General features: G+C 41.6%; 1 protein-coding gene across 2 annotated transcripts in view; it reads left to right on the top strand.

Moving 5' to 3' along the window:
* Positions 1 to 210: 210 nt before the first annotated feature.
* The window catches only part of ECHDC1 (ethylmalonyl-CoA decarboxylase 1), a 35,920-nt gene continuing 10,361 nt past the window's right edge, over positions 211 to 25,769 (top strand). The window contains exons 1-5 of one of the 2 annotated variants that reach the window (XM_073337247.2): positions 211 to 292; positions 9,025 to 9,246; positions 15,349 to 15,491; positions 19,629 to 19,681; positions 24,623 to 24,703. In XM_073337247.2, the coding sequence (XP_073193348.1) occupies positions 9,027 to 9,246; positions 15,349 to 15,491; positions 19,629 to 19,681; positions 24,623 to 24,703 (497 nt within the window). In that variant the 5' untranslated portion in view covers positions 211 to 292; positions 9,025 to 9,026. The other variant, XM_073337248.2, reaches the window with a different exon arrangement.

Genomic DNA, 25,769 nt, shown 5'->3' with positions numbered 1-25,769 from the left:
AGACAAGGTGATCAGCCCAAGGCTGCCTGTAGTTGGGTGGCAGCATTTTAACACCTCTCCACTCTAGATCATGAGTGGGTTACAGCCTCCCGCCTCTGCGGCACTGCCTGCCTGCCTGCTTGCCTTCCCCTGAGCCCCAGCCCTAGTCACGGTGCCACACACAACATCCGCAGAGTCCCAGCTCCTCTCTCCTGCCTTGCCCGGGCCCTTTTACACACAGTGCTAGTTTCCTGGGCGGGCCTCTTTCCCCGCAGCACCCTGTGCGGTGCTGCTTGTCCTGAAGCCGGAGCAGGTCAGTGACTCGCTGGGCGGGGGCTAATGAACTCCCTGCTAACCCCGGAGCGGGGAATCTCAGCTTGCCCTCTCCTCTGGGGTGGCTCCTCTCCGTGCTTCCCCCAAATTAACCCCTGGCTCTTGCAATCTCTCTCCTCTGCCCCAGGATCATTAATTAACCCTGGGAGTGTAGGTTCTCATCTGTCCCACCCTATCCCTGATATTAACCCCCTCCAGGTTGGCGTCTCTTCTCCTCCCCCAGTGTGAACCCCTGGGATTCGGGGTCTCCTCTCTGTCTCGCTCCCCCTTGCGCCAAGGTAACGTTAGTACTTGTTTGGTTCTCATCTCCTCCCCCCCAACCCCTCCTCCCCCATATTATCATACTGTCCCCCCAAATTGATATTTAACTCCCAACCAGATAATGCTGGTCAGTTTGCTTTCTCTTTCCCCTCCTTGGCTATATTTATATATATTTCCCCGTGGAGTTTTCGAAAGTGCTTCAGTTTGTTTTTCCTGCCTTTGATAATTAAAAAGGCAACTCTAAAGGATGATACAAAATGTGAGCGTGGGTTGGTTGGTTGGTTGGTTGGTGGTGTTTTTTTGAATGTTTATTTTGACAAGCTGTTTGGAAGACTGTTGTAAAAGTTTATAGAAATCTGACATGTGATTTGATAGTGACATGGCAATGTGCAATATTCACAGAAAATTAGGCACTTTCAGGCACCATTTAAAAGCAAACCATTATTTTGGTTCAAATAAATCTGTGATTATTCTAAGACTTGCCACAGATCTCTCTGTTTCTCTTCTGGCATCTTTACAAACTGACAGTTAAAATGAAGCTAGGGTAGTAAATATCTTTGTTACTTAAGAGAGAAAAATCCTTAAGAGAAGCTCTAATTTTCACAGAAAGTGAATATTACCTGAATAAATGCAAAGCTAAGGTTAAACTGCTAATCAAACACTAGAAATATATGCAAAGGCACAGTCAGAGTCACCTTGACAATCTTAAATTTTCCTAGCGTTAGGATGGGGTTTTAATCTTAGTTGTTGGAGTGGGTCAAATGTTGTGAGTTTTGAAATGCTGGTGACCTTTCCTTGGCTCTCCCTGCCCCAGGAGATTCTCTGGTATGAAGCTGTCTGTAGCCTCATGAGGCTGCTTGTTTTCTGTCTGCATGTTACTTAATAGTGTTCAGACACTGTTCCTTTTTAATGCTAAGCTTTGCTGGTTATTAACACCCTGTTAGGAGGTCTTGCCACAATATAATACCTGTAACACCTGCTGAATTGCTACTTCACATACACATTAAATTGCAAAACAGAGATCTTTTGAAGAAGGAGGGTTTGATAATGATTTTAAGGTGTTTGCAGGCTGTAGACATTTCAAATCCAATTAGAAGGTGAGGAGCTCTGGGGTACATGAACTGGGTATAATACAAGTGTATCTAGTGTATCTTTGACTTTGTCCTTACCCTTAACTATTTTACATTTGGGGACAATGTATACCTTCAGATCAGGGGCACTGCTATGGGTACCCGCATGGCCCCACAGTATGCCAACATTTTTATGGCTGACTTAGAACAACGCTTCCTCAGCTCTCGTCCCCTAAAGCCCCTACTCTACTTGCGCTGCATTGATGACATCTTCATCATCTGGACCCATGGAAAAGAAGCCCTTGAGGAATTCCATCATGATTTCAACAATTTCCATCCCACCATCAACCTCAGCCTGGTCCAGTCCACACAAGAGATCCACTTCCTGGACACTACAGTGCTAATAAACAATGGTCACATAAACACCACCCTATACCGGAAACCTACTGACCGCTATTCCTACCTGCATGCCTCCAGCTTTCACCCTGACCACACCACACGATCCATCGTCTACAGCCAAGCTCTGCGATACAACCGCATTTGCTCCAACCCCTCAGACAGAGACAAACACCTACAAGATCTCTGTCAAGCTTTCTTACAACTACAATACCCACCTGCGGAAGTGAAGAAACAGATTGATAGAGCCAGAAGAGTTCCCAGAAGTCACCTACTACAGGACAGGCCTAACAAATTAAATAACAGAACGCCACTAGCCGTCACCTTCAGCCCCCAAGTAAAACCCCTCCAACGCATTATTAAGGATCTACAACCTATCCTGAAGGATGACCCAACACTCTCACAAATCTTGGGAGACAGGCCAGTCCTTGCCTACAGACAGTCCCGCAACCTGAAGCAAATACCAACAACCACATGCCACACAACAGAACCACTAACCCAGGAACCTATCCTTGCAACAAAGCCCGTTGCCAACTGTGCCCACATATCTATTCAGGGGACACCATCAAAGGGCTTAATAACATCAGCCACACTATCAGAGGCTCGTTCACCTGCACATCCACCAATTTGATATATGCCATCATGTGCCAGCAATGCCCCTCTGCCATTTACATTGGTCCAAACTGGACAGTCTCTACGTAAAAGAATAAATGGACACAAATCAGATGTCAAGAATTATAACATTCATAAACCAATCGGAGAACACTTCAATCTCTCTGGTCACGCAATCACAGACATTAAGGTTGCTATCTTACAACAAAAAAACTTCAAATCCAGACTCCAGCGAGAAACTGCTGAATTGGAATTCATTTGCAAATTGGATACTATTAATTTAGGCTTAAATAGAGACTGGGAGTGGCTAAGTCATTATGCAAGGTAGCCTATTTCCCCTTGTTTTTTCCTACCCCCCCCCCCCGACGTTCTAGTTAAACTTGGATTTAAACTTGGAGAGTGGTCACTTTGGATAAGCTATTACCAGCAGGAGAGTGAGTTTGTGTGTGTGGTTTTTGGAGTGCGGTGAGGGGGTGAGAGAACCTGGATTTGTGCAGGAAATGGCCCACCTCGATTATCATACACATTGTGAAGAGAGTGGTCACTTTGGATGGGCTATTACCAGCAGGAGAGTGAGTTTGTGTGTGGGGGGGTGGAGGGTGAGAAAACCTGGATTTGTGCTGGAAATTGCCCAACTTGATGATCACTTTAGATAAGCTATTACCAGCAGGACAGTGGGGTGGGAGGAGGTATTGTTTCATGGTCTCTGTGTGTATATAATGTCTTCTGCAGTTTCCACGGTATGCATCCGATGAAGTGAGCTGTAGCTCACGAAAGCTCATGCTCAAATAAATTGGTTAGTCTCTAAGGTGCCACAAGTACTCCTTTTCTTTTTGTTACATACGTTTGTGTTATGTATTCTTCTTCTTCTTTGTCTTATGGTAGTCCTGAAAGGCCTGTTATGCTAGGTGCTGTGCAAACAGAAATCAGAAGATCTATCAAAAAGAGCAGACAGAAAAGCAACTTAATTAAAAAAAAAAAAAACAGCTTTGGAAATTTGTTAAGTCTATACTTGGAGCACAAAAACAATTGAACCAATTCTAAAATGTGATTATTGAAATGTCATGGACAGAAGGAGGTGTGTGATTTAAATAGAGTTGGAGTTATGAACAGTATAAAAGATTGATCTCAGAACAAGAAGTACAAATTAACTCATCACCAACTGGGTAGCTTTTTTTTTTTTTAAACCGTCTCTCTCTGTTATATTCTAATGTGAGATGGAAATAGTCTGTCATGGATGAAGATAACACCTTATACTTAGCAAGTAATTCTGTCTCTGGAGGTATTTTAGGAGAAGTTTTCCATAGCTATCCCTGTAAAATGAACCCTTTCCCTGCTGCTGTGTGTGTGTCATTGTAGAATATATATACATGCGTACACACACACAAACCTTTTTTTATTTATTTAGGGTAGAAGAAGCAAACACAAGGTTTATGGCCTCAGAAGTCTTACAACAAAGCTATTTTCAATATACCATGAAAAGTCAGAAATGGACCGAGAGCTCACAGGTGAACTGGTGTTGGCCACTCAGTAAAGGGTGACATTGCTGGCTGTAAAACGTAAAATCTTCATTGATATAGATTGCAGATGACACACAAATTGGGGGAGTGGTAAATGATGAAGTGGATAGGTCACTGATACAGGGCAATCTGGATTTCTTAGTAAACTGGTCCCAGGCAAACAATATGCTTTTTAAAACAGCTATGTGTAGATGTACATATCTAGGAACAAAGAATGCAGGCCATATTTACAGGATTGGGGGCTCTGTCCTGGGAAGCAGTGACTCTGGAAAAAATTTGGGGGTCATGATGGATAATCAGCTGAACAGAAGATCCCAATGTGACCTTGTTGCTAAAAGAGCTAATGCGATCCTGGGATGCAGGAAACAGGATATTCTCGAGTAGGGGTAGAGAGGTTATTTTGCCTATGCATTTGGCATTGGTATGACATCTGCTGAAATACAGTGTACAGTTCTGGTGTTCCCAATTCAAAAAGGATGTTGATCTACTGGAGAGGGTTCAGGGAAGAGGCACAAGAATGATTAAAGGATTTTTAAAAATGCCTTATATTGATAAACTTAAGAAGATCAATCTAGCTTAAAAAAGAGACCGTTAAGGGGTGACTTGATTACAGTCTATAAATATCTACATGGGGAACAAATATATAATAATGAACTCTTCACTCTAGCAGAGAAAGGTATAATACAATCCAGTGGCTGGAAGTTGAAGCTACACAAATTCAGACAGGAAACAAAGTGTAAATTTATAATGGTGATTCCAATTAATCATTGGAACAATTTACCAACGGTGGTGATGGATTCTCCATCAATGGCAATTTTTAAATCAAGATGGGATGTTTTTCTAAAAGATCTGCTCTAGGAATGATTTTGGGGACGTTCTATGACCCGTGTTATACAGGAGGTTAGACTAGATCAGGGTTTCTCAACCCACGTGTCGGGACCCAAAATTGGGCCGCCAAAATGTTTCAAAGGGTCGCATGACAGCAGGGTAGGGCAAGTGGGGCAGCCACCCAGGGCGCAAAGCTGAGGGAGTGAGAAGGAATGCCAAAAAAAAAATGCAATGGGGGTAGAGCCCTGCAGCGGGTATGATATTGCCACCCGTACTTCTGCACTACTGCTGGCAGTGGTAGTGTTGCCTTCACAGCTGGGTGGCCGGAGCGAGGTGGCTGCTGGCTGGGGCGTTCATGTTGTTTGTGGTGCAGGTGGACTAATGTTTTAATCCCACTCCTGCCCCACCCATGCAATGCCCACCCGCTCCTGCATTGTTTGTTGAATTTTTATCCCACTGTCATAATAGCGGGAGCGAGATAAAAATTCAACAAACAACGAGGGTGCAGGTGGGAGTGAGTACTGTGGGGATGGAGCAGGATTAAAAAAATAGTCCCTTGCAGGGTGCTAGTAGGGGGCACAAATATGCTTGCTCACCGTGGGCACTAAAATGCCTAGTTACAGCACTGCGTAGCAGCTCTCGTGCCTCCTGCCCTACAGGGCGGGCTGGGCTCGCCTCCCTACTCCAGGCACTGCAATCTCTGTGGTCCCACTGCTACTCAGGCCTGGCCCAGCCATCATGATGACGGGAGTCCGGATAGGCCAAATTTGAGTGAGGGGCAGTGCAACCCCATTAGCCAGGTCACAATTCCACTCTCACAAATTTAGTCCCGTGAGGGAGAGTGGGGCCAAACCTGAGTGGCGCTGCAACCCTGGAGGTTGCAATGCCTTGAATGGAGAGCCAAGCCCAGCCATACGCACAGCACAGGTGCTGTAGGAACCATCACTGTGGGGTGAGTGCTGGGCAGGACCCCGCCCCCCAGATGCTGGACCTGACTGAAACTGCCCCAGGGCCTCCTCCCCCAGACTATTTACTGGGTCACAACAGGTCATAAACATTTACAGATGAGCCCAAAAAGGTTGAGAGCCACTGGTTGAGATCTCAATGGTCACTTCTGACATTGGAAGCTGTGAAGCTATGAAAGACAAACATGTCAGTAGCAGCATTGTTCACCCTTCACTCTTTTTATTTAGGTTCTGAAAAGTATGTGCATATATAATTATTAATTTGCTGTATTTTTAACAAACACATGTCCATTCACTCTATACACGACTTAAAAGCCAGCTATTAAAAATTCTCTTTATTATGAATAAACTTTGGTTTGGGTTCAGATCAGAGCTGCTTTCCCAGAAAGAACCCTTAGGATTGACAAAAAGTTCCTTTGGCTTTTTGTCCTATTCTGAGAACAGAAACATTGCAGCACGTCTCTCAATGGTCTTTCTTAGGCTATGTCTACACTAGCACTTATGTCGCTCAGGGCTGTGAAGAAGCCACCCCTCTGAGCGACATAAGTTACATCAACCTAAGTGCCGATGTGGACAGCGTTATCTCGGCGGGAGCTTCTCCCGCCCACATAGCTACTGCTGTTGCGGTTGGATTAATTAAGTCAAGAGGAGAGCTCTCTCCCGTCACATTAAAGCAGCTACGTGAGAGATTACAGCAGCGCAGCTGCACTGGTGCACCTATGCTGCTGTAAGCTCTCTAGTGTAGCCATAGCCTTAGTCTCTTATGGTCCTCTCCTTGTTCCCTTTATACTGGTTCTTGTCTAACAGGCATCTGTGGTTTTAAAAGCACTTGCAGGAAAATGGTATAAACATGTGTTATGTCTTCTGTGTGGCAACGGGACACTCCAGAGTTTTCTTGGGCAAAGGCAGGACTGAGCTAGGAAGTTATAAAGCAATAATCATACTCAAACCCTTTCCATAGATCTCCTGGGAACAGTTTTCTTGACCTCATTCGACAGTATCCAACAGACTTTTTCCTCAGGTTAGCTGCCTCCAGCTAACACAGATCTTTCCCCCCAGGTCCTTGTGAAATCATTTGTGGACAATTACACCCTGTTAGAAACTTCTTTCCATGGGGAGGAACTTTCTGTAATTTTTAGATTTAGATCTTGGTCAGTAAAAATACAGGGTTGCTGTAAAGTTACAGTTGTAACTATCTGGTTGTTTTTCACATACACGAACACAACAAAGTATAGCTCCCAGGAAGAGACACTCTATGTACCAAAAGAACGAGGAATACTTGTTGCACCTTAGAGACTCACACATTTATTTGAGCATAATCTTTCGTGGGCCAAAGCCCTCTTCATCAAATGCATGCAGTGGAAAATACGATAGGAAGCCAGTCCTCGCTTACAGACAGCCCCCCCAAACTGAAGCAAATACTCACCAGCAACCACACAACAAAAACACTGACCCAGGAACCTATCCTTGCAACAAAGCCCATTGCCAACTCTGTTCACATGTCTATTCAAGGGACACCATCATAATCACAAAAGCCACACTATCAGAGGCTTGTTCACCTGCACATCTACCAATGTGATATATGCCATCATGTGACAGCAATGCCCCTCTGCCATGTACATTGGCCAAACTGGACAGTCTCTACACAAAAGAATAAATGGACACAAATCAGATGTCAAGAATTATAACACTCAAAAACCAGTCGGAGAACACTTCAACCTCCTTGGACACTCAGTTACAGACCTAAAAGTCACAATCCTTCAACAAAAAAACTTCAAAAACAGACTCCAATGAAAAACTGCAGAACTGGAATTAATTTGCAAACTGGCCACCATTAAATTAGGCTTGAATAAAGATGAGTCGTTTACACAAACGATGGATGAGTCGTTACACAAACTAAAAAGAAAAGGAGTCTTTATGGCACCTTAGAGACTAACGAATTTATTTGAGCACAAGCTTTCATGAGCTACAGCTCACTTCATCATGCATCCGATGAAGTGAGCTGTAGCTCACAAAACCTTATGCTCAAATAAATTTGTTCGTCTCTAAGGTGCCACAAGTACTCCTTTTCTTTTTGCAGATACAGACTAACACAGCTGCTACTCTGAAACAAACTAAAAACTATTTCCCCATGCTAATTTCCCCTCTACTGTTACTCACAGCTTCTTGTCAACTGTTTGAAATGGGCCATCCTGATTATCACTACAAAAGTTTTTTTTTCCTCCTGCTGATAATAGCCCACATTAATCGATTAGTCTCGTTAGAGTTGGTATGGCACCTCTCATTTTTTCATGTTCTCTGTGTGTGTGTGTGTGTGTGTGTGTGTATATATCTATCTATCTTCCTACTGTATTTTTCACTGCATGCATCTGATGAAGTGGGCTTTAGCCCACGGAAGCTTATGCTCAAATAAATTTGTTAGTCTCTAAGGTGCCACAAGTACTCCTCGTTCTTTTGGCTGATACAGGCTAACACGGCTACCACTCTAAAATCTGTATACCAAGATTAACTGGAGAAGACTCTTGCAACCAATAGGAAACCTGTAAAACGAAGGGTTCATCATAGAAAGACCTGATATATCCATAACAATACTGATACTTTTGTATGCCACTATAATTATATCGGCCACTATAATTACGTATATATGGTTATTAGTTGTTCTGAAAGAGAAGTCCTTTTCCTCAGACTGGTGTAGAATAAACAGCTAGAAAACCTCAATAATTAACTATGTTTATTGAGCAGGTCATTCCAGTCTCATCTAAGGGTTCTTAAATTACTTTAAGGGTGGAATTTCCAAACATGCTCAGCGTAGGCCTAACTTTTCTCCCATTGAAATCTGTGGTAAAACCCATTGAGTCAGTGGGAGCTGAATTAGATGAAACCTGAGTGCTTTTGCAAATCTCCTAAGTATCCAGCTTCAGGTCTGTGGCTTTTCTGTGACTGTTTGACTTGAAAGGTTAATCTTACAAGATCCCATTTCTCTATTGAAGAACTGGATTGGATCTGAAAGGGAGAAAATAGCTGAGGTGTGATCATTTTCTGCTGTGTGTTTCCTTCCAGAAATGGCAGTCTCTCTTTGGAAAAGTTTACTCCAAACTACAAAGAGTAGACTGTTCCTGCAAAGAGGTGTGTCACTTTATAATGGTGTCCATGGCTTTGAAGAAGAAGCGATAAAGAAAAAACTTCAGCAGTTTGGTGGTGGATCCATCAACCTTTCTAAGGAAGACCATGGCATTAGAGTCCTGACCTTGAACAACCCAAAGCAAATGAATGCATTCACAGGTACTGACAATGTATGAGGATTTTTTTTTGTTTTTGTTTACAGTTACCCTAGAGTTTTGCTTGTCTCATTTACTTTGATCTCGTTTCTGTTGTTGGATTTAGTATGCAGGTGCTGGGGGGACTTGGTAGCTTGTGATATACAGGAGGTCAGACTAAATGGTCTAGTGGTCCCTTTGGGTCTTTAACTATATGACTCTGAAAAATTATGCCCATAACTATGTCACAGTTAGAAATAAGAGGTCATGTCTTTTGATAAGAGATGCATTAACTGATTACTGTTCTGCATGATAACTCCGTAATAAACATAAAAACACAAGAAACTTTAGATACTGGACAAAGCCATCTGTCAGAACATGCTTGCCCTTTTTTCAGTCAGCTCAATCCTTCCTTCCTGCTCTTTCTCTTTATATTTTGTTCCTTCCATCCATCCCAGCTGTTCTAGAAGCTGTCATAAATATAAAGGGAAGGGTAAACCCCTTTGAAATCCCTCCTGGCCAGGGGAAAGCTCCTCTCACCTGTAAAGGGTTAAGAAGCTAAAGGTAACCTCGCTGGCACCTGACCAAAATGACCAATGAGGAGACAAGATACTTTCAAAAGCTGGGAGGAGGGAGAGAAACAAAGGGTCTGTGTGTCTGTCTATATTCTGTCTTTGCGGGGATAGACCAGTATTGAAGTCTTAGAACTTTTAGTAAGTAATCTAGCTAGGTATGTGTTAGATTATGATTTCTTTAAATGGCTGAGAAAAGAACTGTGCTGAATAGAATAACTATTTCTGTCTGTGTATCTTTTTTGTAACTTAAGGTTTTGCCTAGAGGGGTTCTCTATGTTTTGAATCTAATTACCCTGTAAGGTATCTACCATCCTGATTTTACAGGGGGGATTTCTTTATTTCTATTTACTTCTATTTTTATTAAAAGTCTTCTTGTAAGAAAACTGAATGCTTTTTCATTGTTCTCAGATCCAAGGGTTTGGGTCTGTGGTCACCTATGCAAATTGGTGAGGCTTTTTATCCAACATTTCCCAGGAAAGGGGGGGTGCAAGTGTTGGGAGGATTGTTCATTGTTCTTAAGATCCAAGGGTCTGGGTCTGTAGTCACCTAGGCAAATTGGTGAGGCTTTTTACCAAACCTTGTCCAGGAAGTGGGGTGCAAGGTTTTGGGAAGTATTTTGGGGGGAAAGACGTGTCCAAACAGCTCTTCCCCAGTAACCAGTGTTAGTTTAGTGGTGGTAGCGGCCAATCCAAGGACAAAGGGTGGAATATTTTGTACCTTGGGGAAGTTTTGACCTAAGCTGGTAAAGATAAGCTTAGGAGGTTTTTCATGCAGGTCCCCACATCTGTACCCTAGAGTTCAGAGTGGGGGAGGAACCTTGACAGAAGCAAATAAAAATAATTATGTCTTTCAACTCAAAACACTTGACAAATGTTGGCAGATATCATGATGCCCATTTTGTAGATTGGGAAATTGAGGTGCAAGGAGGACTTGAACGTAGTTTCTCCAACTTGCTTTCTACTCTCCATCACCCAGCACTTTATAGTTTGGCCTTTTCCAACCTCATATACCAACCTGTCCACCCTTTCTTCTTCCATCAGTTTTACACGTAACATACCAACTTATTTACTAAAGGATGAACATTCTCAGCCCAGTTAGAAACATCCTAAGAGTTGTTTTCATATATCCTTATGGTCTGTCTGCCCCTACTCTTATCGTAGAATTCTGGATTCTCCCATGAGGAACTTTCCAGTTGGGCAAATTAATTGCAGATTATATTCTTTATTCTTAGATTAGTTAATAAAGGGAGTTTTCAGACTAAAGCCTATGGTTCTCAGTATCTCCAGCCTACATCAGTCAGTACCTACAACATATACGGTATTATACCCATAGTATGTCTGACATCATATGAACAGGGCTGTATGTCTATTTACTGTGTCAATTTAAGCGTATTTAAGAACAGGACATTCTAGTGATGCTGCTCTAGTGGATGATACAGGGAACTGGGTTAAAGACTTGTGGACTTTATTGTAATCCCTGTCATGGACTTGCTGTGTGTCCAATGGGCACGTCATTAACCCTCTGTGTCTGAATTCCCCATTTTAAAATGAGGATATAAATCCTTACAGACTTACCATATCTCTTCTCTCATTTGCATTCCCCGGGGAAAATATGCCAAAAAAATAATAATGATCACATGAACGTTCTAAAGGCAGCCCACATCACTGCAGAAGCAGTAACAACAGCCATAATCCTGGGAATGCCTGGGAGCTGCTGAAGGATCCCTAGTAGCAGGAGTAGGTGATAGAACTAGAAAATTAGGAGAAAGTTATGAAATGCCAGTTTTAAGGTTGTCTGTGCAACCTTAATTCATGTCAGGATCCTGACAAAGGCTTTCAGGGCTAATGGTCAGAGCAGTGTCAAACCCGAGCCTGAGAGTGGTGAAGGAGTTAGAAGTCAAGTCCCAGGCCGAGGTTGATATCAAAGGTTAGAGTCCAAGTCAGGTGTCAGGGTCTAGGTCAGGAAGTGAAGTCCAAATTAAGCCAAGGTCAAAACCAGGAGTTAAGAGCAGAAAGCAGAAGTTAAGGTCATGGCAGCTACAGAAGATCTGCCCTGTTGCCTGGACACTTCCTGGAACACCATCTGGGTTTATATAAGGCGGGGAGTCAATCCGGAGACATGAAGCTACTGCCTGTCGGACCCCTTGAGGCAGGACTTCCTGTGGTTTGTGTATGTAGATAGTCATAGATAGTGCAGCGAGCAGTGACTGCTGCTGCTGGGTGGCAGTGTGGAGGTGTTTGCTGCCGACAGCTCTGTTGCCCTAGCTTTGAGACTTGCTAAGCCTTACAGTTCAGCCCCCTTATGCATATACATCACAGTACAGACTTTAATTACACAATCATATGCTGTGTTTTTCACAGGATCCCTGCCTCATTCAGTACATCCAGGACGTACAAGGGGGCTGAATTAAGGTTGTATGGATACCCGCAAATCTGGCATTTCCTAACGTTTGGTTCTCTTAATTTTTTTATGTAATATATCAATGTAGGCACATTATGTTTATTTTTAGCCAATTTAATATGCATGAAAGGTTCTAGACTGACAGCCTTGGAAATTTGTATTCATCCATGAAACAGGCACAGCTAGAAAGCTTCCCCACCAGTGTGCCTCCAAATCCTCACCTCAAGGAAGACCCTCTAGGAGATGAGATGACAGTTAATTCATTCTCTGTGTTAATTCAGTCCTTCGCCTTCAGCTGAGTGGAATATGTTATTGCAGCTCTTTAATTCACTAGCTATTTGCTGATCACTACAATGTATTACAATAGGCAGGACTGGTTGTTCTAACTATTATTAAGTTGGTCCAACACTCCACATTATTAGACTGTTTTTGGTTGCTTGTAATTTTGCTTGTCAGCCTCAGGCTGAATTATTATTATTATTTATTTTATTTTTGAAAATTTCAGTCAAAACAATTCATCCGTTTCAGAGAATGAAGCTAGGGAAAAATATTGTTTTGTGCACATTAAAATTTTTTTACTTTTTATTTGAAAAGCTCTCGTGCCCCCATGCTTTTGAATAGGGACTTGAAATATAGAGGAGGACGGCCTTTGTGTCAGGATATGCCTTTTGGTGTCCACATTAAAATCCACCCAAATATGGCTGAGTTATAAGCCTTAAAAAAAAAAATGCAGTTTGCACATGCTCAGTAGGGATTTCTTTGATTTTAGCAGCTAAATTCCCCAAGGATTCTGTCTACTCTTGGCATGCTTCAGCCTTGAGATGAGCAGAAGTTTCCATGCAATTTCAGCTCTGGGTAGCAGGCCATGCCAGGTCTGGGCATCTGAACTGAGGGCAAGGGAGCCTTTCTCTCAGGTACTCTGTGAGACCCTGCTCTGCCTTGGCAGCTTGGGGGAAGAAGCTGCATGATTTGGAATCGGGGACAAAGAACAGGAGCTGTGGAGGGAAACTGGAACTGGATGCTGGGGGTGAGAAAGGGTGTGGAAAACTAGGACTTGGAGTTGGTGTTGTGGGAGGCTTGGACTGGCTGGGCTAGGAGACTAGGACTTGGGAGCCAGGGAGGGAAATAGGGTTTGGGAGCTGATAGATGTGGGAGGGGAGACTGAAATCAGTTGAGGAGCTGGGGGGAGACTGGGACGGGCTGGATGGTGGAGGGAATTGGGAATGGCTGGACAAATGGACTGGGAATAGAAGCCTGACAAATGGAAATGGGCCTACCTAGGTGAGGAGAATCGGACCAGAGTGAGGAGTCCGAGATGGAGAAGAGAGAAGGCTGGAACAGGAGCTGCTTAGAGAGGACAGAGCAGAAGCTCTGTCATGGATCTAAAGGTTCCAACCCCACTGATAACTGACATCAATGGTAATATGATGCCAGCATGATACAATTTCTGGGTTTTTTTTTTCAGTTTGCTTTTTTAAAACCTTAGGAAATTACACGTACACATCTATGTTGTTAAGGTTGCGAAATCAAGCACTGAAAAGTTAGGAAATGCCAGAATTATGCTTGTCTATGCAACCTTAATTTGGCCCCCTTCTGTGTATGGATTATGATACAGTCTTTGATTACATGCTCACATATTTTTTCCAAATTTCATTCCTTTCTTGTGTGTCTGTAATTATTTATATTATGGTAGTGCAGAGTCATCAAGAAACCAGTGCTCATTGTGCTAAGCAGCCTACAAACATAGTAAATTATAGTCCTTGCCCCAGAAAGGTCTTGTCGGAAAGAGCCTATCCTTGGATACCTGGCTTCTCTAAATAGTCATACGTGTGTATGTAATATATATAAAATGCATACTTTTGTTAGAAAGCTTAAAAATATCACTAACAAACTGTAGCATAAAAACTGTTTGCCAAACATTTACTTTATACAGCAAGTTTTGTCTCTTAGGAACAATGTTTATTCTGTGCTTGAACAACTCATGGAACAGAAAGCTGAGCAAGAATATGTTGGCAAATAGCTGATGGGCAATATGGATATAGTCTTGCTATTTTTTTTTCTAGTTAGATTCTGATAGCCTCCTGTTTGAAATGGTCTTTGGAAACAAATGTTCATAATATCAGCTTAAGCCTAATGAAACCAATTTCAGCAGCCCAGACATCTTGTTGAATTCTAATTTGACCAAATTTGAAAGGGAAAGGAGCCAAGCTGTAAGGGTAGTGAGATAGTTTTTAACTGTCTAGACTCCAAAAATGGTATCATATTTGAATTTTTTTTTAAAGTTAGCACATTGATCTACTCTGCTGCAAAACAGGAGTAAGCCAGTGTTCACCAGGTGACTTTAGTGCACAGTAGCAGGGACCAGATGCACAGTTAGTGTGCAACACGCTAGTGCTCTGTAGATTTACACCTCAACTTACTGCACACTAACTGTTCACCAAGGCAAGACTTGAGTTATTAACAATGAATTCTGCTTATACCTGGCCTCTGGATGTTCGTTTACCAGTTAACATATATTTGTTGTGTATATGTGCTGATCTTTTTGTACCCCCATTTTAATTTCTTTAGGGAGGAGGAGAGGGTCCATGTTCACCATCACTAGCTTCCTTCCTGATGATCTCCTTGACTTTGACTGTGTGTTTCTTCTTTCATCTGTTGACTATGGTTCTGGTCCAGGAAAGCACTTAAAAGCTTAACTTTAAGCCTGAGTAGTTCCACTGAAGTCAAGTTATTCTTTCTATAAATGCAGCATGAGCATTGTGGAATATCCTTTCTTCACTAAAAATTCCTCAGGACGTCAGAAACTGAATTGTCCACCAAAAATGCTATGCATATCATTACTTCTCTAGGGAAGTGAGTAGTACTTTGATGTCATTTATAACATATGCTTAATATTAATCTCATAGAAGTGCCTTACAAGTCACCACTCAAAGTTAAGCATGTGCTTAAGGTCTCTGACGTTCTATGCCAGACGTTGACCCAATATCTCAAGGTGTTGTTTTACTTTAAATGTTTCCAGCAATCATTTACTAATTCTCTGTTGGTATAAGGTATTCTTGGTGGTGCACAATTGAAATATCAAGCAGTACAGTAAGATTACACTCTGATTGTGTCCCTATTGACACAGTTGTGCTTTTCTCCCCTAATGACAGGCACTATGATGCTAGAACTCCAGGAGAGGGTAACTGAACTCGAAAATTGGAAGGATGGGAAAGGTCTTATCATCCATGGTGCAGAAAATACCTTTTGCTCAGGATCTGATTTGAATGCTGTCAGAGCAATGTCCAGCTCAGAGGCAAGTTTATTATTATGTATTACTATTATTTTCTTTGTGTTACCATAGCACGTGGGAGCCTCTTTCATAGAAGAGCACCTCATTGTTCTAGGCACTGTACAAACACAGAACAACAAAATGGTCCCTGGCACAAAGAGCTTATAATTTAAGTATATGATGACACAACAGATGGATACAGACAAGTGGGTAAGCAAAGAAACAATGATAAAATATTAGCGTGATCAGCGGTAGTATCAGCACATTAGTGGCCAAGTGATTAATATACATTTTATTTTTGGTAGAAGGTGCAATCTTTGATGTTCTGAGGAACTCTTTTTTTCAAGCAAGGATGTTCCACAGTGCTCGTACTGCGATTATACATAGAAATCTCCATTTATGTCACACGAGGGTTGTTATAATAAGTAAAAAGTAGCTGAAAGGTCTTTGCAAACCAAATGTGTGCCAACTTGTTCTTGTAGTTTGCAGATTAAGCTTTCTCTTTCATTCCATATTTAATAATTCTCGAAGTGTCTATTTCCATATAAAGTTTCTTTGACATTCAGCATTCTGTTTATACAAACTGGATCCACTGCAACAGGAGGGAAGGCTGATGTAAAATGGTCCTCAGTAGACTTACTGAGAGGAATGGAATGGATAGGTATTGATACGATCTTGTTCAAAGAAAGTACTTTCTCTCCAAGAAGCCAAATCACATACAAGAACTAAAATAAAACCACAAAAGCCACAAGAACTGGCCTGAGAACACTTCAAATACACTTTTGGCTTAATGACCGTGGCTGTATTCAAACCAATTTTTCAGATGTGAGAGATTGTTTAAAATTGCCGATCCCTGAAACATCCATCCACTGGGATTGAATATCTCTGAAAACGCTAAAACTGTATAGCATGAGGAATAACATTTGCTTTTAATCCAATCTTGCAGAACTCTACTCATTAATGAAGGGTGGAACATTAGGTTTTTGATCATCCGCATGGTGAAGATGGGGGAATAGCTTTTGTGTCTGGTCCAGTACTTTTTTCATTGCATTTTTGCAAGGTGGCTTTTCTCCATGGCATTTCTTTTTTTTTTAATGCAATTATTGAAAAACAATTTTTTATTTGAGTAATTTTCTGATTTGTTTTCTGTGATTTTTGTAGATCCAGCACAAATCTTGCATTTTTCCTCTGGTACAGAGGCAGAAAGATGGCCCAGAAAATTGAAGGATTTTCATGCCCTCTAGTGGCTCCTCCTCCCTGCCTATTTAATCTCTTCTAATCTGAACATAAAAAATGATAGCACAGAGGTAACGCTGGCTAGGAGGCAGCCCTTGTTCTTTCCTGGGACAAAGTGCTTTCTGCATGGGTGTCATTGGCTTGTTGACCAAATTACAGAAAACAAATGAGCAGGAATGGCACGTTTAAAAAAACCTTGTTTTTCTGTGACTTTGCCTGCAGGAGCAGACCCTAGCTTAAGAACAGCAATACCCTTACTCTGCAGAAAACCACAGAGATACAGCTAACTGAAACAGAGGGGAAGCTGTAGTACAGTGGTTCCCAAACTTGTTCCGCCGCTTGTGCAGGGAAAGCCCCTGGCAGGCCGGGCCGCTTTGTTTACCTGCCGCGTCTGCAGGTTTGGCCGATTGCGCCTCCCAGTGGCCGCGGTTCGCTGCTCCAGGCCAATGGGAGCTGCTGGAAGTGGCGCAGGCTGAGGGATGTACTGGCCACCGCTTCCAGCAGCTCCCATTGGCCTGGAGCAGCGAATTGCGGCCACTGGGAGCCACAATCAGCTGAACCTGCGGACATGGCAGATAAACAAACTGGCGCGGCCCTCCAGGGGCTTTCTCCGCACAAGCAGCGGAACAAGTTTGGGAACCACTGGTCTAGAGGGGACAGGTGAGAGGAATAGAGGAAACTCGCACCTTTTCTTGATCCCTCTCTAGAAGCTGTAAGGCAGTGATTCCTGAGCTGCGATTTGTAGACTACCAGTGGTCTGTGGGGAGCTTGCTTTAGCTGAGAGCGTAACCTAGGCTATTTGACTCTTACAGGAGCAGTGATGTTCTAAGACCATCAATATGGTTTCATATTCTATTTTCTCTGTGAATGGTGTTTTCCTTCCCCCAACAAACTTACTTGTCTTTGTACCAACAGATAGTTCATTCCTATATTTTTATTTACTTTGTTCACTTTGATTCGTTTTCTTCTTACTCTGAGGATAGTAGTGAGCTGTAGCTCACAAAAGCTTATGCTCAAATAAATTGGTTAGTCTCTAAGGTGCCACAAGTACTCCCTTTCTTTTAGCTAAAAGTGTGATTGTTCCAGTAGTCTCCAAAGAACATGTTTCTTATTCTGATCAAGTTCTGTGTCTGGTAACCTACTTCTTCTTTTCTTTCTGTCTTATCAGAAAAGTCTGTAAATATAATTGGTCAGAGCTGAGTTAAGGTTTCTGAGAGTTCTTCTCATAGTCTTTCCATGTGAAATGGACAAATCTTTCTACCGCCTGATAGTTATTCTGAAAAGCTCTAGTAGGAAGAGATTTGTTTTTGTCTACTGAATAACAGACATGCTTATCAAAATGTTCTACCCGATTAATCTTTAGTTTCCGTTTTGACTTTCAGCATGAAATTAAAAGTGTACAAAAGTGCCAGTTTGAATGCAAGGACTCCACTGTGGTGTGATAAAGTATAAACAAATTCGTCAGGGACAATTTGTTTGGCTGCATCCTGTTGATTATAGCATATAAAATGCAGCACTCTGGTCTGAGCCTGAACATTGTCGTAACATCAATATCTGCAATCATATTGAATTTTTTCTTCTTGCACAATAATACTAGACATGATCAAATAGGGGCTTACTCCTGCACCAGATGGGAATGGGAGAGCTGCTATTGACTTCAATAGGTGTGAGATCAGACCTGTAATAATGGATAAAAATCTGATATTTTAAAATACAGTCATATGTACTGTGAAATGCCATTTCCAAGCAACCTTTGAGTTGTTATGGGACAGAGCCACATAAATGGACTTAAATGGAGCCATGACAGTTTACACTAAATGGACTTAAATGGAGCCATGACAGTTTACACTAGCTAAAGATCTGCTCTCATATATTAAACTGCCAGTTGTTTAATTCACGTGCAGTTCATACAGAGCAATGGTGTCATGTTGTGCTCTCAGAAGCCCAGAAATAAATGGCAGAGTAGCTGAAATGTTCTCGCACCTAGCAGGTGGTCATTCTAGTAACTACTTAAGACATGTTGGCAGGGCAGTATGAAATAAGCTTGACCTGCGTGTGCTATACTTGCTCTGAGTAGAAAACTTCAGTCAACACAGCACCTTTAACTAGCACTAAAACTTAGTCTGCAAAAAATACATATGTAAGTGAAATGGAGTTGTTTATTCATCACATTAAAATTTGTTTTACTTGGAAGACTGAAGCAAAAATCTGTTTCCCTTATCCACAGATTTGTTCTGTCTCATCCACACAGCTACAGGAATAACTAGCATGCTCACTCTCTCTTAAGCAGAATTGAAACATTTGTTCTAGAAATACATATGTGCAATTCAGTGAATAGACTTTGCAAGCTGAAATAAAAGGGGAGACTAGTAGATGTTGTCAGAATTTTTTAATTGAAACATTTTTTGACAAAAATAAAATTTTCAATGGAAAATTTTCATCTTGGTCTAAATTTTCTGGTTTTTTGAAAAGCAAAAATTTATACTGAGAACTGAAAATTTACACTCAACATTGAATTGAAAATTGAAAATTTCTTGGGGTTTGTTTTGTTTTTTTCATAAAATAAATAAAATCAAAAATGTCCTGTGAAGGATAATTTGGCATTGTTTGACTAGCTCTAAATATTTTGAGTCTACTATCTTTGACAAATATTTTGTCAGCTAACTACTAACAAATATTTTGTTACAACTGTGATAAATATTTTGAGTCTACTAACTTTGGCAGTCTCTTCTCAACACTGGTCTTAATTTTAATCTCACATCAATATAAATCAATAGCAACTCCATTGATATCAGTGGAGTTACACAAGAATAAACGAGTTTGAGATCAGAATCAGGGCCTTAAGAGAGCAAAAGAATTTTCTATACCTTTACTGTATTTTAGGGTGGTTTTAATCTTTTTTTTTTTTTTTTTAATTCTTTATAGGATGGAATGAACATGTGCATGTTTATGCAAAGCACCTTAACCAGACTCAAGAGGTAATATTTTCTCTTTCTTCTTCTCCATGAAGAAATCATGCAAGGACTGCAATGAATTTCTGGCTACATTTTCAGAAGTGGTCTCTAAATTTACATATACAGTTTATAATAGTGCAAGCTTTTGGAGCCTAAAATCTCATATTTGTGTGTACAAATTGGGTAGTGACATGTGTGTCTCTACATCTGATTTGCACGTACAACTCTGAGTTTTAGGTTTTGCAAAAATTTGCACAGATAAAATTGCAGACCTATATTCGGAGAGCAGGCTGAAGTCACTTTGAAAATCTGGGTCTTCACATTTTCTATAGTTAACTCAGTGGAGGCTGGTGAGCTTTCAAAAGTGGGAAGGCAAAACTTACACAGCCTATATAGGTGCATTATTTTATTTTTTTAGGTCAGCCACTTTATGGAAGGAACACGTGCAGATGAGGGGTATAGTAGTTCACTTTTACCACTGATAGTTTTTCATACTTGGTTTTTGTTCTCTTTTGTTTGTAGCATACCTTTAGAAATCAAGAAATAGTATTTCTAATGAGTCTGTGCTGTGGATTGTTTCTGTCCTTTATTTGTCATTCACATTTTTCAAGATGTCTGTTGGGGGCACTTGGAAGATAAAAGGGTTCTATATTTCCAGACGATATATGAGAGAGCATTGAGATGGGTTAACGGCCATGCTCCCCATCTTTCGCTAACCTTCCCCAGGAGATCGTAGACCTGTTATTTGTATCACAGCACTGCTTAGAGGTCTCAGGCAGAACTGGGACTCCATAAGGAAAAACTTTTTCACTAGGAGGGTGGTGAAACACTGGAATGCGTTACCTAGGGAGGTGGTGGAATCTCCTTCCTTAGACGTTTTTAAGGTCAGGCTTAACAAAGCCCTGGCTGGGATGATTTAATTGGGGATCGGCCCTGCTTTGAGCAGGGGGTTGGACTAGATGACCTCCTGAGGTCCCTTCCAACCCTGATATTCTATGATTCTATGCATGTTGCATATTCTAATACCATCAGAATAGACAGGACAGACAAATGGTGGCATAAAGATATTATTTAACTGAAGCACAGAGAGATTAAGTGATTTACCTAAAATCTCACAGGAAGTTTGTGGTAGACCTAGGAATTGACCCCATATTTTCTGATTTCCATCTGAGTGCATTAACTACAAGACCATCCTTCTTCTCCAATAAGCTCCTGGTGCCTCGTCTCTGTGAATACGAGACATACAGGCATTAATGCTTCTCTAAGGGATGTTTCTTAGGCACAGTTGGGGGCTGAAAATTGTTCCTGCTCCTGTGGTTTTATTCCCTGTCTACCCATGATGGAGAATTCTGAAGTTTATTTTTGCATCTAGGTTTCTTGTTTAACCTCACAATAAACTGTCCATTAACTCACTGAATTACGTTTAGTCTGGCAATTAGAGACAACCTACTGTGTAGAAATGTAAACTGGCATTGACCAATTGCTTCAATTTCCTGGTAGACCTCAAGTTGGTTAGTGTGATTAATGAAAGTATTACTGACCTTGAAGTAACAGTGGGACGAGACTCCCCCCAGCGGGTACAGGCAGATACAGCAGTCACAAAGGCTACAAACTGCTTCTGCCCTTCAGGAGTTCTGCCAGTGAAGGGCAGTTTCATTTATAAATGAGACTCTATAGGAGACGTGCAGGCAGAGGCTGCCTAGAAACCATTCTGAATCACAGCATTCTTTAGGTTCCTAGCCACACTCCACCTCATCCAGCCCTGCCCACTTTCTATACTCTGATCTGAAGTCATCCAGTAATCTACTGTTGCTGACCCCACCACCATTTCTTAATGGCAGACTTTTTGCCACAGAGGCCCCATAGACCAGGCTTCTTCAGGTGGAAAAGGGAAGTGCATCAAATTCAGTATTTTAAAAAAGTCATCCCAGCCTTCATGTAAAGCACTCTCAACCGAAATCCTCAAGATGTTGTGATAAATGAAAGGGGGGGAGGGGTAGTTCCCTTTTATGAACACCCAGCCAGCTAGTAGCTATAAAATCCCTCTTAGTAGCTATTCTCTAAGTGCTCTACCTGTAAAGGGTTAAAAAGTCTCACTGCTATGCATAAATAAAAGGAAGCGAGTGGGCACCTGGCCAAAAGAGCCAGTGGGAAGGCTAGAACTTTTTAAAATTGAAACAAGACTCCCCTTTTGTCTGTCTGTCGTTGTTCTTGGGGAGAGGCAGACAGGGAGCAGTTATGCTGTGAAAAGCTTGGGCCAGGTATGAAAAATTATTAGTATCATACCTAGAAACTACTAATCTGAAACCCCAGATATGTAAGTAGATCAGGAAATGTCTAGGAAGACACGATTAAGTTTATCCCTTTTATTTCTTTATGGCTTGTGGATTCCTCTGTGCTAACCCCAAGTGCTTTTGTTTTGCTTGTAACCTTTAAGCTGGACCTCAAGAGAGATATTCTTGATGCTTAATTATTCTAGTTTTTTTTTAATCTAGCAAAAGCCTAAGTCCGAGATGTATTTTCTTCTTTTTTTATTAATAAAGTTTACCTTTTTTAAGAACAGAATTGGATTTTTGTGTCCTAAGAGGTTTATGCACATGTTGTTTTATTAGCTGGTGGCAACAGCTGATTTCCTTTGTTTTTCTTCTCAGCTTTTCCCTGGAGGGGGGGCAGGAAAGGGCTTGAGGGTACCCCACAGGAAGGAATTCCCAAGTGTGCCTTCCTAGGTTCTCAAAGGGGTTTTGCACTTGGGTCGTGGCAGCATTTACCAATTCAAGGTCAAAGAAAAGCTGTAACCTTGGAAGTTTAATACAAGCCTGGAGTGGCCAGTATTAATTTTTAGAGTCCTTGCGGGCCCCCACCTTCTGCATTCGAAGTGCCAGAGTGGGGCATCAGCCTTGACAGATGCGCGTGTTATTTTCCAACAAAACCAAAATGACCTTTCTGTTGTAACCCACGTCCTCTGTTTCTCTTACCACCACTTCCAATGCTTGTAACTATCTGTGAGCATGTTAGGTCCCCACTTACGCGCATTGGGGTACTGGAAGGTCTTTTATTTGTCTCTAGGGCACTATACGCACTTACGTGGCTAGATAAATAATTAACAATATTTTGTATCATTCATTAGCAGATACGTTTCACAGTAGCACAGTGGATTGTTTCACTAGTGAAGGTGACACTCATAGACTTTAAAGCCAGAAGGGACCGTCATGAACATCTAGTTTGACCTCCTGCACATTCTAAGCCACAGAACCTCACCCACCCACTCCTGTAATAGACCCACAACCTATGGCTGAGTTACTGAAGTCCTCAAATCATGATTTAAAGACTTCAGATTCCAGAGTATTTAGTTTAAGCCAGCAAATGACCCATGCCCCAGGCTGCAGAGGAAGGCGAAATCCCCCCAAGATCTCTGCCAATCTGACCTGAGGGAAAATTCCTTCCCAACCCCAAATATGACTATCAGTTGGACCCTGAGCATGTCAGCAAGACACACCAACCAGACACCTGGGAAAGTATTCTCTGTAGTAACTCAGAGCCCTCCCTATCTAGTGTCCTATCACCAGCCACTGGGGATATTTGCTACTAGCAGTTGTAGAAGGCCCTGTGCCACTGAAGGCAAATCTCATCATACCATCCCCTCCATAAACTTACCAAGCTCAGTTGTAAAACAAGTTGGGTTTTTTGTCCGCACTGCTTCCCTTGGAAGGCTGTTCCAGAACTTCACCCCTCTGATGGTTAGAAATCTTCATCTAATTTCAAGCCTAAACTTGTTGATGGCCAATTTATATCCATATGTTCTTGTGTCAACACTGGCGCTTAATTTAAATAACTTCTCTCCCTCCCTGGTATTTATCCCTCTGATGTATTTATATAGTTCAGTCATATCTTCCCTAAGCCTTCTTTTGGGTATGGTAAACAAGCCAAGCTCCTTGAGTCTCCTCTTGTAAGATAGGTTTTTCATTCTTCTGATCACCCTTGTAGCCTTTCTCTGCAGATGTTCCAGTTTGAATTCAACTTTCTTAAACACAGGAGACCAGAATTGCACACTGTATTCCAGCTGAGGTATTACCAGTGCCTTGTATAATGCTACTAACACTTTCCTGTCTCTACTGGAAATACCTCACCTGATGCATCCTAGGATTGCTTTATCCTTTTTCATGTCCACATTGCATTGCAAGCTCATAGTCATCCTGTGATCGACCAATACATGCAGGTCTTTTTCCTCCTCTATCACTTCCAACTGATACATCCCAGGTTATAGTAAAAATTCTTGTTGTTAGTTCCTAAATGCATAAAATATTAAATATCATCCCATTTCTATTACTCCAGTTTACAAGGTCATCCAGTTCTTCTTGTATGATATTCCAGTCCTCCTCACTATTGGCAATACCTCCCAACGTTGTGTCATCCGTAGATTTTATCAGCACACTCCTACTTTTTGCACCAAGGTGGTGAGTGAAAATGTTAAATAAGATTGGTCCCAAGACCAATCCTGGAGGAACTCCACTCCAGTAAACTCCCTCCAGCTTGACAGTTCACCTTTCAGTATGACCCGTTGTAGTCTCCCCTTTAACCAGTTCCTTATCCACCTTTCAGTTCTCATATTAATCATCATCATCTCCAATAATACACTAATAATTTCCCATGTGGCACTGTATCAAATGCCTTACTGAAATCCAGGTAGATTAGATCTACTGCATTTCTTTTGTCTAAAAAATCAGTTATTCCGTTAGATGCTTTGTTCTCTTGGTGTTCCAGAATGGTATAAATATTGCAGGGATCAGTTTTGTTCTGTTTACATGCACAGATTAAGAGATCGAAGGCATTTGAATGATATGACTTCTGTTTACTGAGCATTTACTGCAGAAATTTAATGCTTGAGTCCATTCATTATTTGTACATTGGTATTAAAAATATACACTCTGGGTACAAAAATCCTCTCTGTCTTTCTCTCTTGTGTAGGCTGCCTCTGATTAGTGTTGCAGTAGTTCAAGGAAAAGCTCTGGGAGGTGGAGCAGAATTTACCACAGCATGTGATTTCAGGTAGGATTAAAATCTTGTTGAATAGACTCCAGACAGGTGACAATGACTGAATGGTTGTCTCTGTGGGACATGTCATGTTTAAGGTATTCTATTCCACTGCTGATCACTGTCTTACAACCTGTAGGGAAATGGCTTTCTACTAATACGCTAAAACCACCAGTTATTGTAGAAATCTGAGGAATTAATAAATCCATGACATCTGCATATGGATTCCTAGAATGCACCAGGACTCATATCCGTGAACCCCAGGACATTTGTAATTTTGCGCACTTGCTGTGTAACTATACCATGTGTGGAAGAGAGGTTTGGGTTTCCTGACATTAGAAACAGGAGAGATACTTTACCTAGTAGTTCCAGACTGCAGCTCCTGATGGGGGGGAAAGAACATAACCACCAGTGAAGCCAAGCCAAGCACCCCACACTGGGCAAACAAGGGAGCACCTCTTCATTCACTTGATGGGATCAGATATCTGTGAACAGGATGCTACCTCAGTGTTATTCAGACTACAACACAAATAAACTAAACAGGTCTTCATTTTAGGGTAAAAAGAGCTCAGCCTTTAGTGCTTCTTCTGCCACGTGACCTCTCTCATCTGCACTCTGGGCTCTGGTTTATGTCTGTTACTCAGTGAATACCCTCAGATACGCCTCTGCAGTGACTTTAACTATTAATTCTCTACATTACAGAAGGGTTAGTTCAAACTTCCCCTCTCTGATATGTAAGTATGATACATTGCATATCACCTTACGTCCCTACCTAGCAGCTGAATTTTTGTACCCTTAAAATGTACCCAAGCTGAGGAATCCGTTGCCATAAGTAAAAAAAATTTGCTAAGTCCCCATTTCTTTTTAACGTTATATGAAAGGTTACATCAAGGATCGTTTTTTAAGCACTTGTTTCCTGGACTGTAGTACTGGGGAACTGCGTACAGTTTTTGGTGCATCAATATTGGAAAGATGCCAATAGTTGGAATTCAGGGGATAGCAAACGAGGCTCCAGTCCTGCAAGCTGCGCAGGGGTTTGTCAGCATGAAGCGGTCTGAAGGAACAGGGCTTTAATTATTAA

Source organism: Lepidochelys kempii, chromosome 3, assembly GCF_965140285.1.
Source record: "Lepidochelys kempii isolate rLepKem1 chromosome 3, rLepKem1.hap1, whole genome shotgun sequence".
NCBI classification, from domain to species: domain Eukaryota; kingdom Metazoa; phylum Chordata; order Testudines; family Cheloniidae; genus Lepidochelys; species Lepidochelys kempii.
Note: the sequence above shows the minus strand (reverse complement) of the source record. Positions and strands in the feature narration are given on the sequence as shown.